We start from the raw sequence: 19,949 nt of genomic DNA on the forward strand, positions 1-19,949 counted from the left end.
GAGGGTTGCATATTCCATCCCACCCCAATATCCCTGAACAGGAGCGTGTTTGGCTTTCTCGAGAAATAGATGTTTTCTTATTATATCCTTTCCATAGCAGAGGTATTAATTGTAAGAGAAGGTAATGTCTGAATTACACAGTAAATAATAGTAAGTCGAGAGACCGTATTCGAAAGCTGTTGATACTTACGGAGATCATCTGTTGCTCAGAAAGTCACCGTTGTGGTAGTTTTAATTCATGCGTTAGTTTAATTTAATGCGGTATTCCATTCAGTGGTGGTTAAATACTTTGTAGTTTGGAGGACATAATTACATCATCACTTTAGCAGCAACATGAAGTTGCCTCCCTCAGTTAGAGTTGGAAAGTCACCAAAAGGATAGTCTGTGATACACGGAAGATGTGGTGTTTGGAGGCTGTCCATTGGTGTCCTGATGTCATCATCCTTGTCTTTGTTCAGAGCTTGAAATAAAAAGGTCACACCAATTTCTCTTTAATTACTTTCCTCCTCCCCTTCTGGATTATTAATGGCACTGAAGCAGATCCGGTCTCTTATTGTATTGAATGCTTTCGTGACTAGATTCTGTACAAGACCAGTGGTAACAATAGCTGGCTAGTAAAAAATTAAGAAAAGAAAAAAGAAAAGAAAAGAAAAAAGAAAAGAAAAGAAAAAAGAAAAGAAAAGAAAGGAAAAAAAAGAAAAGAAAAGAAAAGAAAAGAAAAGAAAAGAAAAGAAAAGAAAAGAAAAGAAAAGAAAAGAAAAGAAAAGAAAAGAAAAGAAAAGAAAAGAAAAGAAAAGAAAAGAAAACTTACTTATACTTCTTTCTAGCCTAAATAGTTTTGTAGGTATTTTAAAGCCAACCTAGCAGTGTGTTTTGCAGTGCTTACGATTCATGAATACTTAACCCCTGACACTGTCTTTATTCAGAAGAATGTCTTGCAACTTGTGCTGTGTAATGGTTTTATACTTAAAAGAGCGTTCAAAATCTTTTTTTTTTCTTTTTTTACTTTGAGCTTATTTTTAGTAACCTAATGTTTAATGAAAGACACTGAACAACTTAAGACTTTCACAGATCATTCCCTGTATATGAAAGGTCCCATTTTAATGTGGATTTTATGCATTTTCTTCATCTGCCGTCTACTTTTTTCGTAGCCAATAACAGTAAGATTCCTAAGGCTACTTTCTCTTTAAGGAGATACTGCTTACATAAATAGTCCTTTACACCATCTCCTTGTTTTATAATATTAATTGTTTGTCAGAAGATGGGAAATATTCCTTAGAAATCTGTTTTCCTGATTGTGCATGCCTTGTTACTATTTCAATTATGCAGATTCTTGATGCTGTGGAAATTTGTGCTCGATGACGCCAAGGCAGCTGCACGTTGTTAGCATTGTAGGCTGTCAGATGATCATGTGGGATTCTTGCAGCATGCAACATTCAATAGGATTGAAAAAGGGCTTTTGATGCAAGGCATAGCTTTCCGAATATATTTGTGCCTTTTAGTTAGCTAATATAAAATCATAATTTATTATCTTTAAATTTAAAATGCTGCCTCATTTTTCTTCTGGTTGGTTTCATTTTGGCTTCACTAGAAGATGCATCTGGTACATCCACGATTGAGGAGTTTATTAATGATACTGTCGTTCAGTTCACTTACTTTTTTTCCTTTTAGAGTCCTAGCTAGCCCACAGATTACATGATCACATGTTCATTCAGTCATTCATATAGAACACAAACCACCATGCATGATTTCTTCTTCTTTCTTTTTCCTCTCTGCCTTTTTTCTTCCCTTTAAGTTGCTTTGTCATGTTCTCTTTTATCATTAAGCTTAGTCTTTGTCTTCCCCTCGCTACTATTTGTTCTATATTTTCCCATGCTTGGTTACTGCAATATTATTTGATTAACGGGCTGTGATGATGATGAACCTGCACACTGGAGGAGCAGCTACTACAGTGGTGATGAAGGGATGTAATAATGGTCGCTATCCTCGGAATTCTCTCTACAGTGACTGCATAATAGAAGAAAAGGCAGTGGTCCTGCAGAAAAAAGACAATGAAGGATTTGGATTTGTGCTCAGAGGGGCAAAAGGTATGTGCTTCTGTGTGTGTGTGTGTGTGTGCGTGATGTGCACTGGCATGAAGAAATTTATACATCTCTGAATATAAGCAGGAATTATTCTTGGTGCACTTGGTTGCTAGACAACAGGATTCTCTGTATGCTATACTACTCGGACGGATTTTAGTGGCTTCTGTCTGAAGCAGTTTGCATTTTTACATAGGAGAAGCACTGTATAATCGTTTTGGGGGGAGAAAGTTTTGTCTGTATTTTTATTGTGTTGCTATATGTAATATTTTGTCATTAATCTGTTTTGTTATGCAGTTTACCTAACTATGGGAAACCTGCTTTCCTTATAAAACCTGCTTCTTTATTTCAAATGTCAGTCTATTTAAATAGGTCTACGAATAGAAATAGACAAGAGAGTGATGTTTTGTTTAAAATAGGTGTGGATCTTCTGCAAGGTGACATTGGTGCAGTTTTAGTATGAAAATATGATCTTTTTTTATATCTTCAGAAGCTGCACGTATGTTGCATGGCCTGTAGTGTGCTCATTTTAGAAGCTGTTCATATGTTAAACTGCATGTTACTTTTTGGTAGACTAAAATCTATAATAATGGCATTCTCAAGAGTTAAAAAAAGCATTCTATTTAATGCTTTGCTTTTTAACTTTCAGTCCAGTTTGCTCCTTTTGTATTTAAAAAAAAATATATGATGGTATGTCCCATCACTTGCTCCCCCTCATTTTACATGGGTTCTCCCTTGCCTTGCTTGAGCATGAAAATTATTCCATATCTTCATTCTTGGGACATCATTTTTGCTCTCCCTGTTCCCCCACCCCCAAACCAGTGCCACCATAGATTTTCGGTGTTGTAAAAGCTTTTCTAATGTTAGCTACATAAAAATCTGGGGAGTTCTACTAGGAAAGCCAATAGCCCTACCGTTTAGCTAACCCGTTGGCATGAGTTGTCTGTGCATCGAGCAGAGGTTGCTCGCTCTGTGTAAGCCCAGCAATTGTCCCCAGATTTTCTCTGTATCAGTGAGGGCACCTCAGGTGAAAGACCCAAGGACTTTTCTGCTTGTATGTGTACGTGACAGTGAGGGAGAGGGCTGTTACAAGGCCTGCTGTGCCTCCATTCCTAAAAAGTGATTTCTTCCCTTATCTTCTTTGTAACATACATCTAAATCTAGAAGAAAAATTCAGTTTGATGTTTTTCATCCTTTCCCACCCACCCCATCCCCCCAGTTCTGCTGGATGCTCTCTTCTGGCTACAGCACACAATTCCTTTTTAGTTGGATGTTTCCAGAGTTACAAGCATTATTGCTAGGCATACAAAAGGGTTACTTGAACTAATACTGAATATCCTGAAATACTCAGAATCCAGCTACTGCCTCACACAGCTTGATTTGGTTTGTGTCAGTAAAGAAGCATGTATTTTTCTCTCTGAATTGAAGACCTGTGGATTGCTATTGCAGAGAGATTGCACTCTGTTCCCGGCACCTTGGTATCCTCTGAGGCAGAGCCCTCTTACTTTTAGCGCCCACCATTTTTTAACCATCAATTTAAATGGCCAATAATAGGCCTTTAGTCAAGTGGTATTTGCAAGCACTCCCTAACTTTCTTTTTTTAATGTGGTATTTATTTTTAAAGCTGACACACCAATTGAAGAATTCACCCCAACTCCAGCCTTTCCTGCTTTGCAGTACTTGGAATCTGTGGATGAAGGGGGAGTAGCATGGCAAGCTGGCCTGAGAACTGGAGACTTTTTGATCGAGGTAGGAGATCCTGAAATTTGATTCTCAGTGCTCTGTTGGGGAAATAGTGATATTCCCTTTGTAGAATTGACTTTGGAAAAAGTGTGTGATGCTTCTGAACAGCAAGTTCAGTGGACTAACACCAATAATGTACTTCACTATCTATTTTAAAATCTCATGCAGCATTTAGGAAAGCAGTTAAAAAGAACAATGTTCAGGTTGGCTGGGAATTTTCTGTTTGTTCTTTTTGTTGTTTGGGAATACACTATCAGAGAAATTCGGGAGTTTTTATTCTTCTTTGCATTATTGAATTGAAATTTAGATTAACTTCAATATTTATTGTAGGCCCTCCGTTCTGTGGTCTTCTAAATATTTTTACAGAGTCACCAAAATTAATGACTCTTTGTTCAACTATTTCTGCAATCAGAAATATCAGCGGTCTAGTGCTGTTTAGAAACCATGGAGAATAAAGCAAATTACTTTGGCTGGAAATTAAATATTTCCAACAGTGCACTGTAAATACAATCATACAAAAAATAACCAATGGATGTTATTGCAATAAAAATTACTGTATAAAAAGGGTATACTTGAACACTGTCTTCATTCATACCAAAAATGTCTTCACATTTTGTATTTTGGAGGATTTGGGGTTGGTATTTTAGGTTTTGTTGAAATAGTTGGTACTGCTTTTTAGTGTTACTGGGCAGTTTGCAACAAAATCGTGATTTGGGATTTTCTTCTTCTTCTCCCCACAACCTTTTCATGACCAACAAAGCAATGCTGTGATTCTGCGAAACTAGGTATTTGAAAATAGGTCTTTCAGGTTGGATTGAGCAAGCCTTGTCTGCAAGATCTATTGATTTTATTTTATTTTTTCTTCTTCAGGCACATATGCTTTGTTAAAGTATTTACTGGTGCTACAACATTTGTTTCTGCAGAGCTGGCCTTTACATTCGGGAGAGGATATAATATGCAGCTTTTATTTGTTGTGTGCATTGAACTCCCATGGTGATTGAATTTAAATAGTTGCACCGCTTCTTCACATTGTGACAATGAAAGAGCAGGCTTTGCAGACTTCTAAAGTAAATAGATGTGCATGTTTATCTGTGCCTTCAAAGTACGTTTTTCTTACTGTTTGTTTACTTAAGAATAAGCATTTAGCAAACTATTAAACAATAGCTTAAAAATTGTACTGATATGTACTCTGTGCAAGGACGCTTTCCAAACTATGATTATTGACGTTAGGTGGTTTTTTTAAACAATGCTTTATTTTTAGAAGGTGATTGTTAGGCTTTTAATCTATAGGAAGTACGAATAGCCTGTACTGGCTGATTTCACGGGTAGAGTTGATGGTGAATAATGTGTAATTTAATGGAGAGGATTACAGAATGATAACTATGCCTATGGATTTTTTTAAGATCTCTGAAGGGATGCAAGAAGTCTGGGTAACTGATTCTGCACAAAGCTTTAGTGGTTTTCTGGCAAATGAAAGAGGGATTGTAATTAATTGTCCAGACAATTTACTCCTAGCCTTAGCTTAGAAGAGCAGTTAAACATGCACATACATTGCTGAATCAGGACATTAATCCATACTCTACACAGTCCAGCATATTTGTAATTAATTCTGAAAGAAGCAGTTGTTACATGCGAATCAAATCCATTTCTGTGTCATATATGTTCATCGGTGTTATTCTGTTCTGAATTTTAATTAAGAGGATATGGTAATCCTGAGAAATCACAATTTTGCTCTTGTTGAAGACTTTTATGTTGGAGAAAGGCAGGGGTTTTTCTCTGTGAACTGCATGTGCAGTGCACAATACTCTCTAGCTATAGAAAGCCATCTTTGAAGATATTTACACTGATGCAAAAGATACCAGTGTTGAAATATAAATGACTGGTCCACCTGCACTTCTAGGAATGCCAAGCTACTTTATTTCTTGTGTTGAACCGAGAAGAGTTAAATGTACTATACATTGCAGCGAGTGGTTATCATAACTGGTGTAGTTAGTCTGCCTTACTGTTAAATGATTTCTCCCATGACTCTAAAGTTTATGCTGCTGTGTGTAAGTGCCACCTCAACCATTTGTAAGTAATATAATGCATTTATCATAAATGTCACATGAATAATAAAAGAGTTAATGGGCAACTAGGATCCTAATGAGTTGCATTTATAACACTTGCGTCAAGCATCAGGCTTTAGGGAAGTGAGAGTCCAGTTTGGCGGAGGGCAAAATGCAAGGGAGAGCAGATGTTTCGCTCTTGCTGGAGGAGGTTCAGTGGCTTGGGGTCATGGAGATAAGGGGAACCTTTTCCCTTACTCCTCACTATGGAAAGACAGGTTTGACAGGTTGATAGATCCTTTTCTTGGAAGCAGGAGAGATCATGAGGGTAGGTGAAGAGAAGGCATCATTTCTTCATGTGTAATTATGGTCTCTGGATCTTCTGAAGGGAGTAAAACTTCAATGTCAGCTACTGAGCATACTAAAGTAGTTCAACATTGAAGATGACGCGTGTTGAGCAGAACAAATAACAGATCTATACAGAAAAGGCAGAAAAAGTGTTGTCTTGCTTCAGCAGGCAAACAGAATAGATATTAGCTGGAACAGGGCTGGCACAGTTTCATTTGATTGAGTTTTTATCAAGTTTGCAGTTTTTCTGAAAAGCCACACGATACTGATTTGTCCAACCTGTACAATTAATTTTAATGTGAGACTTCAGAGATTAATGTTAAACTTGCCTGTGGAAGTCGTGCTCACAGACTCTTCATTGACATTTCTGAAAATACATGTTTTTTCTCCTTGATTCAAATCCAGTCATATTTTTTGTGATAAAAATTGTAATGTGGGTAGTGGCTTTTCTGCATAGAGCACAAATAAAATGTATTGGAAAAGCACGAGTAGTTTTAGAGCTGAAACAGTTAGCTAGAGGCAGCTGTCATTATATGTGGATTTTCATAAGCAATTCCACAGTTGCCGATTCATGGGATTTTTCTTAGCTTTGATAAACAATCGGAAATGGAGTATGTTTATGACTTGGTTGTTATAACCGAGAGAGACTGTATAGCTTGCCCTGTTTGCTATTTTTCACATTTTTGGTTGATGTTTTCTTGAATCTTGGTATCTGCCCAATGAAAAAGACAGATAAAAGTAAAGCAACATATTAGTGCACGTGCTATCCAACCTAAAAATTACGGTTTCCATTATAAGGGGATTTAAAAAACTACAACCATCGTTAATGCATACACCAATTCTAAAGCCGTTGTAGGTCATTGTTAATTGTCAGAGTGCCTGGATTTCTATAGTACACCTACTTGATCAGAAAAAATCAATCCATAAGCTGATTTGATTTGTTACTTGATATATTTGGAAGAAAGAAATGTATTTAGCTCTGACTCTAAATCTCTTATTTATGAATACTCTTTATGTACCTAAGCCTTCCTTACCTTTGTTTAGTGTAATAGTCAAACTAAGCATAAATAGAGGAACCGCTGAATACTACCGGTCAGAGTGCTGCCTTACAACTTGACTTAAAGAATTCTTTAAGCTGGGGTTGTGTTTTCTTTTGAGGTTTGCTTCGATGACATATACAAGTATAACCATCTTTAAATACAGAGATCCATTACAGTCGAAGAGGTTTTTAACTCAGAATAGTTTTTTGGGTTTTTTTAGCAGGATATAGACTATCTTACTAAATTAAAACCCTGTGGATTATTGACTATTTGTTATTGTTGTACCCATGAGTGTGCAGCTGTTTTGCAGGTGTTGCATGATGTGATGTGTGGGGATTTTTCCCCACAGACCATATCTCTGTGATTGCCACAGAGCATATCTCATATCAAGCAATAATGTTTTAATATCAATACTTAGAAAGTGCAACTACTTCTGCAATACTTTGCCAGAATAATGCATTTGTTCTCTAAATGAGGCATCGCAGTTTGCATTATTGTGCCATAAAATCACTTATTTTTCCAGATAAATTGAAATGCTATTGTCTTGAGAATAGGATGGCTGCTTATTTACATTCCAGTTAAAATGTAAACTAGATAAAACCAGTGTATTATCCATTAAAAAAAAAAAGAAAAGGAAAAAGAAAAAAGGCAAAATTCAAGGTCTGATTTGAGGATCAGAACCAGAGATGGTAATAGAAGAAATCTCATCATTTTGCTGCAGAACAGTTCAGTTGGTACTTGTACTAAAACATGCGAGGTAGTCTGTAGTAGAACTGCCTGTATTTCTTTGTCCTCAAGAGCCTACAGAATTTGCTAGTACAAACTTTAAGTAGTGATAGCTGGAAAATAGACATCATTTGATTACAGACAGAATTATTTTATCATTGTATTAGATAAAGGTATCTGTCCTCTGACTGTATGTAGGAAGTAGCAATAAGCATTTAGGGAGCCATTTAAAATATCTGGAATATTTTTTTTTAAAAAATACACATGTACACACACAAGTAACTTTAGATTCATATTTAGCAATAGGTTAGATTTTTGTTTTCTTCCAGTAAACACTTCATACAAACTTCAAAACTGATCTGGAAAGCAAGCTTTTAACTTTGGTGTTGTAACTTAGACTATAGTCATTATGAATATTTTTGGCAAGCATAGCAATGTTATGTCTTACATTTGTATTCAACGGCTGGATGAATTAGGGTTTTACAAAGCCATCTGTTAATGATTTAAATCCTTTCAGCAATAGAGAAACCTTCCCATCCTTAGGTAATCTTCATTAATTGCCCTGTGGCCAAGTTTTCTCTTATTCCTAGTGTGAACCTCGCTAGCTTCTGCCACCAGATATAAATCTAATTTTTTTTTTCCAGGCAGCTACATGGGGACCATGATATTTTTTCTCTCTTGGAAATAAACCGAAGCTTTGTTAGTGTCTTTGTAATAGCATGGATTATCACACTGCAATTTTTTGCAGTTGTTTTCTGAAAGTTTGTTCATATCCTCCCAAACGTGTGGACGCCAGCTCAATGCAGTAAAAGCCTCCCTAATATTGTGTGTAGGAGGAAGAAATTAAAACCAACATTCTTACATGTTTGTATGCTGTCTTTACCTCTCACACTTAGGGCCTTTTGGTGGAGCAGAAGAGTAGGGTCCACCCTAGTTCTCTGCCTTGCATTAGGGGTTTTTTGTTGCCGGCTTGGCTGCTCCTCCTGTCCGTGCGGTGAGCCTCCCCTTCTGCGGGTTAGGCAGGAGAATGGCCAGGCTCTTTGCAGAGCACTCGGAGCTGTTCTGTTCCTAGACAGCATCTAGTTTTGGGTTCAACTGTACAAAGAATATTCTTGCATCTTTTTAATGATGAGCTATTTACCAAAACTCCAACAGTACTGCAATGTTTCAGCACACACATACATATATGTATATGTAATCTATCCTGAACGTTTGTGTGTGTGTGTGCGTATGTATGTACATGGTTATTGTAAGGGTAGCAGGGCTCTCGCTAACCTGCAAGTCTGAGGTACAGCAGATCTTGCACATCTAGACTGGACACCAGTATTTTTAAATCTGTATATTTAATTGGCACATAGTTTGATTCAACCAACCATTAGAGGAAAAAGGTAATTTCTGTTTACCAGTTAGTCATAATCCTCTTGGTGACATCTGAATATGATGTCTATTAAGCACAAGTGTACTCCCGACACTTCGTAAAATGAAAGTTGTCGGAGTCCAAAGGAAACTTTCTTCCTGTTTTGGTTTCGAAATTCTTCTGCTTAAGGGTAACTACAGATGTCCTGGAGAAGTGGGACAATGGGGTCTTGGAAAAAGAGCAGCTCTGGTCCAAGTGTGGAACAGCCTGGTGTATCTGTGCAACCTCTGACCAAGCGGATTAATTTTTCACTTGATGGAAAAGTACTTTGCTTTCTTTCCTCTTAAACTCAGTGAGTGAGGGTTTGGGGTTTTTTTTTCTTGATTTATGTTTTTAGTGGGTGATGGCAGCTGAATGAAATTACTGTTCCTTCAAAGTGCTTTGGATCTGCACAAAAGCGCTGTAGAAAAATGATAACTATTTTGGATTGTTCTTTTTATCTGTTTAAATGCAGCCTCTAACCCGTAGGAAGTGATGGTATTCCAAATGTGCTCAGTGTGATCATAAAAAAGGTGGACCAACCTTGTTTAATTCTAAAAATACATTAATAAGACTGTTACCTTTTCAGCATAGATGGAAATGGGCAGACAAAAAAGAATTTGGTTCTTACAAGAGCTCAGTTATTCACGCCTAAGCAAATAATATGCTTTAAAATAAGACTGAAAAGCAGACAGAAATGAAATCACTTTGCTGTTGTCAGACATACAAAACCAGGCTGTGAGCAAAACTGGGAAACGTTTGCCTTTAGCCTCGATTCTACATGAGGTGTATACTGGGCTTGTAATCCCAAGGTGCAAGAGAAAATAGCGGTATTTATCCGATTTCCCAGCAATGTAACAAGTACCAATTTGATACTGAGAACTGATTTTTATGCTTCTTTGAGAGGAGGATTTGGAAGGAATTTTGGTGATAATGGCAGCAACAGTCAGAATTAGCTCTGTGTCCATTCGGTTCTCTATTATCAGTTTTAAGGCATTTTGACCTAGATGTCACAGTATTTTTAAGAGACGTTTGCTAACATTTCTATTCTGAGGGATTCTGCCGAAGCTCATGGGACTGTGTGTGGAGCGTGGAGCTATCCATAGGGAGCTTTTTGACTTCTTGCGAATATGAAAACCAGTATTTCCCTGACTGCCTACTACAAAATCCTCTAAAAATAGCAAATTTGTTTAAAGATAAGCTGCTTATTATAAATAGCCAGTTCTTGGCCACCTAGAAGCCATCCAGTGGCATCCAGCCATCTTGGCCATCCAGTGTTTCACATAAAGCACAGCTATGGATGGTCTTCACTCTTGCAGACGTCTGTCTATCCTCTGTTCAAATAATACAAGAGTAATACAACTCTTCCATTTCTAGCTCTTAGGTGTTGCGGTTAGGTATTAAGACTAATAACACCATATAAATAAATGCTGTTTTTAAGGTATAGTTTGGAGATTTCCAGAAGACATTATATTAAAATTAATTTCTCTGAAGCCTGTTGGCTTTTTTTAGTCTCTTGATACTATGGAAACCTGGTTGCCGGAATGGAGCTATATGAAAAACAGTACTTGTGCCTGGTATTTTAGGGGAGAAAATACAATTTCTTTTAATTGTGGGATGTTGCTACAAACCTGCAAAATTACAGGTGAAGGAAAACAGATGAGTTGTTTTAAATGGTGGAGAATTAACTGACAAATGCCTGTTGTTGAGTGCTGCAGTAGAACTAATCTAATACCTGGAATTATTATTTTTTTTTTTCTTTTTCCTTTTTTCGGGAGGTGCAAGCATCTTAGAAGGAGGAGAAATACTATAACGTGGAGTTGCATGTGTGTGTACATGGGTTTTATATTTACTTATTGCCAGTTTTCTTTCTTATTCTAAGACTGACAATCAATTTGTGTGATGCTGAAAAGCTAAATTCACCTGCTAGTTGTGTTTCATGAACCACAAGTCTGTCCAGAGGTTAAAAGGAAGTTGCTTGACATCTGATAATCACATGCTTCGTGAGCAGTAACCTTACCCTCTCTTCCTACCCCTTCCTCCTCCCCACCCAGAATTTCCAGTTTTCTGAAGAAATAGCTTCATTTGTGGTCTCAAACTATGCAAATACATCTTTGCTACTATCCCTGAATCTGAAAAAGCAAATGAAAACTCTAGAACTTGACATGTATTCTATTTATTTAGTTTTCTTGGTAGGTTTTCCTGAAAATCATAATCTTTTAACCTATACTGTGGAACGGCATTCCTAAACTGTTTTGGATGTTTCAGAGGGGTTAGATAAATCACTTCATGTTGGTATACAGAACAGGCTCCTCACTGCTTTTGTGTGGGTGCTAAGAACTGCAGAAACACTCTTGATTTAGGGAAATTCTGAACTTCTGAATGTGATCTAGCAGAAGCTCTGCATTCCTTTAATTATTATTTCTTTTGCATTCAATTTCTAGTATGTGTCCTCTATAGAAAAGTGGGTTCAGATTTAATCCACTAATTAGTTTAAAAAGCAGGAGAAGGTTTCCTTCTCTATTCCTTTTCTCATCCTGCTATGGTTGTAGATATAAGAAAAAATCACAAACTTCTAACCTACCTCTCAGTCTAATTCGGGTCCTTACACAACATTAGGGTATGTCCAAACAGTATAGGGGTCTATCTTCTATAGTAGAAAATAGAAGTGATCAAAACCAGGACAGACAAGGCAACATAGTTTGACAAATGATCTCCTGAAAAGCTTGCTGATTTTAATAGATGGGAACGTTCAGTGTGGAGGTACGCTAAGCTTGATCACAGTAAACGGGTGGCCATCCCTCTCAGAGAGCTGCTGTGCTCCTCTGAAGTTATTGTACAACTAGGCAGGAGGCCAGTGAGAGAGAAGGTAATGACAGCAGATGGCTTTCCAAGCAATCCCTGCCTTGTTGTGTTCTGCTACATTCAAAGTATTTCCTACGGCTTGCGACTGTGGGACTTAGCAAATTTATCTAATGAAGAAATTGAAATGTAGTTTAAATCAATCAGATTAGAAATAACATTTTATATCCTGTTGTAACACTGATATGAATCTTTTCAGAGACTTGTATATAACAATAGAGAATAATAATCTTTTATCTTTACTGCTTCATTTTTGCTTCATATATTCTGGCAATAATTTGGGGAGCTGGATTTCTAGTTCTCCTCATCTCGTGGTACAAAGTTTTTTCACTTATTACAAAAACATTATTTCTCCGTGGTGAGAGTTTTGCCTGTCGGTTTTCAAAATAGGAACTCCTGATAGTCTTCATGGCAAGTGGCAACTTTTCTGTTATGGGGTGCTGGATGTGGTTGGACTTGAAGGTCTCTGAAGGCTTTGCTGATCAGAGCACTGAAAATTGTCCTAGCAAATACATGAAAGGTTTAATGGAGTTTTTCAAGAATGGGTAAAGAGGGTGATAGGATAAAAGTAGGTAGCTAAATGTATCTTTCTTTGCTGATGAAGAGAAAATTTAAAAGCATGTATGTACATAAAAAAGAAGTCGTGGAAGAGTTTATTTACAACCTGGAAGAAAAAGGGTTGATTCTGGACAAATATCATAGTTGTTTAGATACTCACTGGAATAAAGAAGAGAGTTAAGAGGCAATCATGACAATCCTGGGCAGAGTAAGTCATTGCAGAGATAAACTTCACCATTAAATACCCATGATTTACTAGTTTAAGAGTTGCTAAAGACTTGACATTAAAGATGGCAGAAAAGCCTTTTTATAAAGACTCGGCTTGGACTTGCACTGATGTCATATGACAAGATCTTATAACCTTGCATGTGTTTGATGCCAGCCTACACGCTAACATAGGTGAGGAAATGGGTGAAGCTCATGCTTTGTATTCCCAAAAGCAGGTCTACGAGGCAGATACCAAAGTCTTGCGTTAACCATGTTGTATTTTCTTTTCAAGAAATAGAAGCTGCAAAATCAAAGAATCCTTTTTCTTTTTTCAATTCACAATATAAATCTCTCTAGTATTTTTATTGCAATTCTTTCTTTTAGAATTGTTCTAACAGGCTTTGAACAACTGCGGTTGCTTTTAATGGAATCAACCTGTGGCTTGGCTTTTCAGCACTAGATAGATTTGTGTGAGAAAGTAGTCCTTGTTGACAGACTTGTAAGTTGTTAACAGTGCATTTGGTATATTTGTTTACACTGAGGGTTATTATGACTCACTTTAACTGCTAAATTAAAGAGAGAACTGTTTTTAAATGACCAGCAAAACATTTATTGCAAGCATTTTCTTAAAGTTTCTTGTTACATTTTTATAGCTAAATATGCTTTATTGACTGTGCCTATTATGGAGCTGGCTTTTACAAAAACCGTACAGACTGGGAATTGAATTTAAGATGTGTTTTGTCTGTGAGTAGGTATTTGGTTCCCATAATTCACTTTGCATTTTTAGAATCTGTTTGAGATATTTTAATAGAAATCAAGTGTACACCTAACACATTGGTTGTTTTTCAGAGTTGGAAATGATGTAGGCACCTATTGTCCAAGAGTCGGAGACTAGGATTATTCATCCCTAAATCTCATTTTTCTGCAATTTTTTTTCCATTTCTTCTCCCTGTCCCATGCAAACCTCTTCAGAAGTGCTGTTCAGTCCTTTAGTCCTTTTGCTTCTTTCTTACAGTGTGGGCCCAGCTCTGGGTGCTTGAACTTGTCCTGTTGGGTCTCCTGAAGGTGTACTGCTGTGTTCTGTTGTGCTTACGTAGTGTATCGATCAAGGTAGTTTTCTCTAGATAAGTCTTGTTCCACCTGTAAAGGTGTTAGGACCTCAGCATTGACACAAGATGCTCCTCTTTGGCAGCTCTGAAGTTAAGGAAACTGCCCGTGTCTCGCCTGGTAGCCAATAATGCAAAATGGGCTACTGCTGCCATTTTAAGACCTGCAACATGATATCCTTACAAAGTAGTTGGGATAACTTGCAGCATTTTAGAGTTCTGTGAGGCAGAGTTCCAGCTTTCTATGTTAATTTTAATTGCCTTATCCAAGTGTTCATGTTTCTTGTTCTGGTTTACTGGAAGTGGAAACATGGGATTCAAAACTTTCCCGTGATGGGTAAATAATCTGATGGCTACTTGTGGTGGCTGGATCCTCTATGAACTATTCAAATGCACCTAATCTACCTACGTTAAATCTTGTAATTTAGGCACTGACTTTTTTTTTTTCCCCTCCTTCTTCAAGGGAGATTGAAATGAAAGCTAGATTCATTTTGTATAGATTAGGATGTATTAATGTTAATGTTGACTGCCACTGGAATAGAATGGCTGTTTAGATAGATTTTTCCATCTCTGAAGGGGTCATGTAGTGGATAAGTTCTTGTGTTTAGCAGTAGAAAACAGGAAGGGTTTGGAACATAAAGAATGCGAACTGGTACAATAAGTTACACTGCTGTAAAACTCATCAAGAATACCTTTTGCAAACAGGAATATTGTCGGCTTTCTAACATTACAGAGGAATTTTTAATAAGTGAAAGTCCTCCTTCATTTGCATACTAACTCATATCTAATTGCTAGATTAGTATTTAAACATCAGCTTGCCTCTGTTTATTAAAATCTATTTGATATTTTAAGTAGTTTTATATACTCTGTTTTGCTGCTTTTATTGTACAAATGAACGTCATTAATTCAATTCAAATTTTTTTTTTTTTCTAAAGACCTTTTGATGTAGTGAGGTGTAAATGTTGTTTAATTTTATTTTTTTTTTAGTGATGATCTTATATGCAAAAATGATGCTGCTAGGCAATTATCCACCCAGAGAGTTTTCAACACAGTTACTCATAATAAACACCAGATCAGTGACATGACGACAGTTTTTGGTAGATGCATGATCCCATTCTAAGTATTGACTTTCAAATTGGCATGATTGTGCAAATCCACGTTTTAGAAAATTCTGTTTATTTACAGGAAAGAAGTATGTAAAACTAGATGAAGGAAGATGCTAGAATTAAGGTGAACCCACTTGCAGGATTACCACTTCTGTGGCTCAGTCGGCAGAATGGAATCGGAGGGTGGTTTTTGCTCACTTGCTCACAGTAAAAGGTTATATACTTGAGTTGAAACTGTTGTAGAAGCCAGCCTGAGTTGAAACAGCTGATATATAAGCAGGTGAAGGAAATTTGTGCTGTCATTCAACCAGCGTGATGCGTATTCACGCATGGCTCTGCTTTGGAAAATTGTGATTGGAAAAGAGAGGTAGTAGACTTTTCTCTTTAGCAGTCACTTCCTAAGTTAATACGGTCTTACGTAGGAAAGGTGTGTAACTGCAGTTGGACTACCCAGGGTCACTGAGATTTAGGTTGTTTAAACATCTGCTAACACAGGGTAGGGCTTGGGGGTTGACTTTTTTGTTATTATTTTTTCACTAAAATACAGAGCAGATGCATCTCACAGTCAGTTTGCTTCATTGCTGTATTGCTTAGATTACTGTTTAAGGTACATAGATTAAGTTAACATGCAGGAGCAGATTTGTTTAATGTCTGGCCTATAGCTCAAAGGAAAAGAATACAGCCAGAATATTCTTTCCAAAACGATTAATACAGTTTGGATCTTACACACTTCTCCAATACCCTAAGTGGGACTATTTTTCACACTTTGGGAAAGTACTGGCTTTTTAAACAGGCATATTTGGTTGCCATGAATCCCTTTCTGGTCATTTCCACTGCTGCCAGCTTTTAAACTTCTAATTCTTGCATTTTTGTACTGCCAGTGTTCATGATTTCTTCGTTATTTTTAAATCCCCAGGTTTCTTCTGTCATTATCTTATAAAAATAATGCTCATTTAAAAAGAAAACTTCTAATTTTCATCTTTAAATATTTTTGTTATAAATCTGTAAAGTAAGGAAATAATACTTAGATATCTGGTTCTCAACATTTTATTGAAATCTCGTGATTGTCTTTTGTTAAATCTTGGATGTGTTGGGCTCTGGCAATAGGGAACAATGTATATAGTACTTAACCTAACGCCGAACTGTGTTCATATTTTGAGTTGACACTGAGTAATGGCTCAGTAATAGGCTTTACTTTTTTCAGACATACTTGTTGAGTCTGTTAGTATTATTGGCTAATTTCTCATATTGGCTGGTTTGACAGTTGTCTGGCATTTCTGTCCTCAAAAGGTCTTAATGGAAAAATACCAGTGGTTTGTTGGTTTTTTGCTTTGGGTTTTTTTTTTTCCTTCTAATATTTAAATTTCAGCATTTTCTATAGATCGGAAACAGTTTTTTGCCCCCTTCTGATTTTGATTTGCAGTCCATAGGGTTCTGAATAGAGAAACACTGCCTTCAATAAAATATGCCATGTTTGCACAGCAACTTTCTTTTATTGTTCTGTAATAATATCTTTGGAAGAAGTGTCTCTTGAATTATTATTTTAATTAGTTTTGATTCACTTTCGTTATTGTTGTCTCCTGTGCATACAGAGAACTGTCGTGCGACAAAGTTTACTCTGAAAACTGCCCCATTACAATTATAGACATTAAAAAATTACATATCAGGTCCTCCTGACGCTACTCTTTGCAAACAGAGTAAGATGCTTTGAAGGTTTATCTTGTCTCAGGCACGCTATTAAAAACGTCGCCCCACCGGGCTCTCCTGCAGTGCATGCTGCAGACTGGATCTTGGAGGAACTGAGTTCAAACCCCAGCTTTCTCTGTAGCTATGGGAAGGTTCCTGCCTGTCTGGTCTTTCGTATCCTAAATATAAAATGGGATATTTAGTCTGCACGACCTGCAGGCTTGAGCGTTTGCTTTATGAGGAATTTGCAGACATCAGCAGGGGTGGCTAAAACTTAAGGTACGCTCAGTAAACCTATTACCAAAGGATCCTCCTGGTCTCTGCAAGCCCCGTCTGTTTCTAGCACAAGAAGGGTTTGATTTTATTTGATGCTTTCAATATATAATCTGTATTTAGGAGGTTTTGTAAGATCCAGCGATGTCTTACTGCCCTCTACTCATCTTTGATAAGTTAAACTTTGCGTGTTGTACTCTGATTTTGAGTAAGATCCACCCAGTAGTGGATGAACTACAATCAGAAAGGCAGAGAGACCAAAAATAGATAAAATGTAATCCCAGCATACTACGTTTCTTTTGTCAGTCTTTTTGCTAAAGAGAAAAAAAAAATCAGGAAAAAACCCCTTATAAGTGTAATCCCAAAAGTTGAAAGAACTGGAGAGAAAACAAGAAAATTGGGAAAAAGTGATTACAATTTTTTTTCCCATCAGCGTACTGACACATTTTGATCCGATGGTTTAACAGACTGTGATATATTTTGTGATGCAGAATAAAGCTTCAAGATATCAATCTGAGGATCAACTTCGTATTTGCAAATTATCAGCTTGACTGAATGGCTCCATAGGGTTTTCAGGATATTAGGGGTGGGTGAAGAAAGAAGGGTATACTTAGATCTAGAATTACAGAAAGTAATTTAAAATATAGCATTTACTAAACCTACTATGTAATGTAGAAAATGCATACCAACTTATTTCAAGAAAGAATAAACACCAAAGAAAGGCTGCTTGGGACTTCACTTTAAGAAGTTTTCAGTAGGTGAAGTTTTTTGAATCAGCCTGCATTGCTAAGAGCTATCCAAGTCAAAATAAAATACTAAATTTTTCTTCAAAAGATAAAACTATGGCTTCGTAGACAAGATTTCTTTCTTAAGGACTCCAAACCACAGCTGGGCTTTAAGCAAGGGCATGGTTGTCCCAGGTTAGGGACAGAAGTGCTCAGAAGACACTTCAGGCAAGCACATAAGTTGGGCTGGATAAATCCAGTCCGTGTGTTTCTGCATAAATGCTAGTAGGAAGCCAATGGCAGTACACGTTTTGAAAAATTAAACATTTGAAAATTGTCAGATTTATGGCTGTATATCAAGGCACTGAATCACTCAAGGATCTATCAGCAGTAAAATATGTAAGGAAGGCTTGGAACATTGTTTATATGTGGAAAACGGCATAAATCCAGCACTTCCTAATATCTGGGAATTCCGACCAATCTTTAAAAAAAAATTGTTATTATGTAAATTCCTCATTTTTGAAGGGTTTCTTAAAAAGATAAACCCGTTGATTGTATTTGTAGAATCCATACTCTCCTTTCATCCTCCCATGTCTTGTCATCGTAATGTTAATGCCAACTGTGCCATCTGATTCTCTATCAGTTACTATAGATAACTGTGTAGTTCAAGGAGAAATATGCAAATTGGTGCACCTTAGCTCATCCTCAAAATTAGGCTTCAGAACCCAATAGTATCCAGAGAGCTGGTGTTGAAAAATGAGAGTCCAACTAGGCAGTCCAAGTACCTGTGAGAAGTGCTGTCACGTTTCTCAGGTGTTTGGGGGTCCCGGAGACCCGCAGTCCAGATAGATGCCTTTTCTCTCAGCATTACTAATACCAGTGGTAGCGTGAGCTGGATGTAGCTGCTTCAGCTACCATATGTATCCATCTCTTCAGGCTGTTCATGTTATATGCAGTTTTGACAGTCTGCCGGGATTTTTCTGAGTAATGCGACTGGTGGGGAATAATAATATTAACCCCTTTGTATCTTAGCCAACCATGAGTAGGATTTTGTGGAGTAGCGAGCGCTTTGTAACCTCCCCTGCTCACCCTTTCTCCTCCTCTGCACCCCTCAAAACATACGGATCATAGAATCATAGAATATCTCAAGTTGGAAGGGACCCATAAGGATCATTGAATCCAACTCCCTGCTCCTTGCAGGACTACCTAAAACTAAACCATACGACTAAGAGCGTTGTCCAGATGATGCTTGAACTCTGACAGGCTTGGTGCCATCACCACTTCCCTGGGGAGCCTCTTCCAGCGACCGACCATCCTCCCAGTGAAGAAGTATGCACTAGGTAGCCTACTTAGACAATTTAGGCTATAGCCTATTTAGGCTACCCACCTGTTTAAAGAGATGGATATGGATAAACTTTCTAAGGAGGTGATAGTGTAAAAAAGAAAGATGATGTGATTCTCCTTCTACACTTTTTCCAGCAGTTTGAAAAGATAATGTGTGATTCTTTGTTTTCCCCTGTTCTACTTCACTGCCAAGGTCAAATATGAATGGCAACCACAGTGGTTAATGCTGACAGCCTTTCTCCATCCTTGCCTCTCTCTAGAAGTGAAAGATTTGCAGTAGCAATATAAAAGAGCACTGCAAGCTTTTTCTTGGGTGAACCAAAAGCTAATGCTTCCTAACTTCTCCATGGAGTGATTTCCAGTTCATCAGAGGACACTGATCCTATATGGAGAGCTGGTGGCTAGGGATGGTTGAGTTATGGTGACATTATTAAAATATTGACAGCACATCACCGCCTTAAGGATAAGACAACTGTATTTTGATAAAGGGAGGACAGAGGAATTATGAATAAACTGGAGAAAGTATGAATAAACTGTTGTTTTCTAATACAGGGAAATGAACACAGAAAAAAATGCTTATGGGCTTGAATTTCCAGGAAAAAAACGGAAGACCGCAAACATATTTATTTTACTAACACTGCTGATATGCTAATCAGCTCTATCACATTATGAAAGTCTTCATCAAAGATGATTTGAGATCTCT

At 37.3% G+C, this 19,949-nt stretch overlaps 1 protein-coding gene across 10 annotated transcripts in view; it reads left to right on the plus strand.

Moving 5' to 3' along the window:
- Window positions 1–19,949, plus strand: part of SHANK2 (SH3 and multiple ankyrin repeat domains 2) — a 325,323-nt gene that overhangs the window by 182,927 nt on the left and 122,447 nt on the right. For 7 of the 10 annotated variants that reach the window (XM_075501404.1, XM_075501405.1, XM_075501406.1 and 4 more), the window contains 2 exons: window positions 2,005–2,087; window positions 3,706–3,830. In XM_075501404.1, coding sequence (XP_075357519.1) covers window positions 2,005–2,087; window positions 3,706–3,830 — 208 coding nt within the window. Of the gene's footprint in view, window positions 1–1,912; window positions 2,088–3,705; window positions 3,831–19,949 lie in introns of those variants that run through there. The other 3 variants (XM_075501412.1, XM_075501411.1, XM_075501413.1) reach the window with 1 other exon arrangement.

Source organism: Mycteria americana, chromosome 5 (genome assembly GCF_035582795.1).
Source record: "Mycteria americana isolate JAX WOST 10 ecotype Jacksonville Zoo and Gardens chromosome 5, USCA_MyAme_1.0, whole genome shotgun sequence".
Taxonomy (NCBI): Eukaryota; Metazoa; Chordata; class Aves; order Ciconiiformes; family Ciconiidae; genus Mycteria; species Mycteria americana.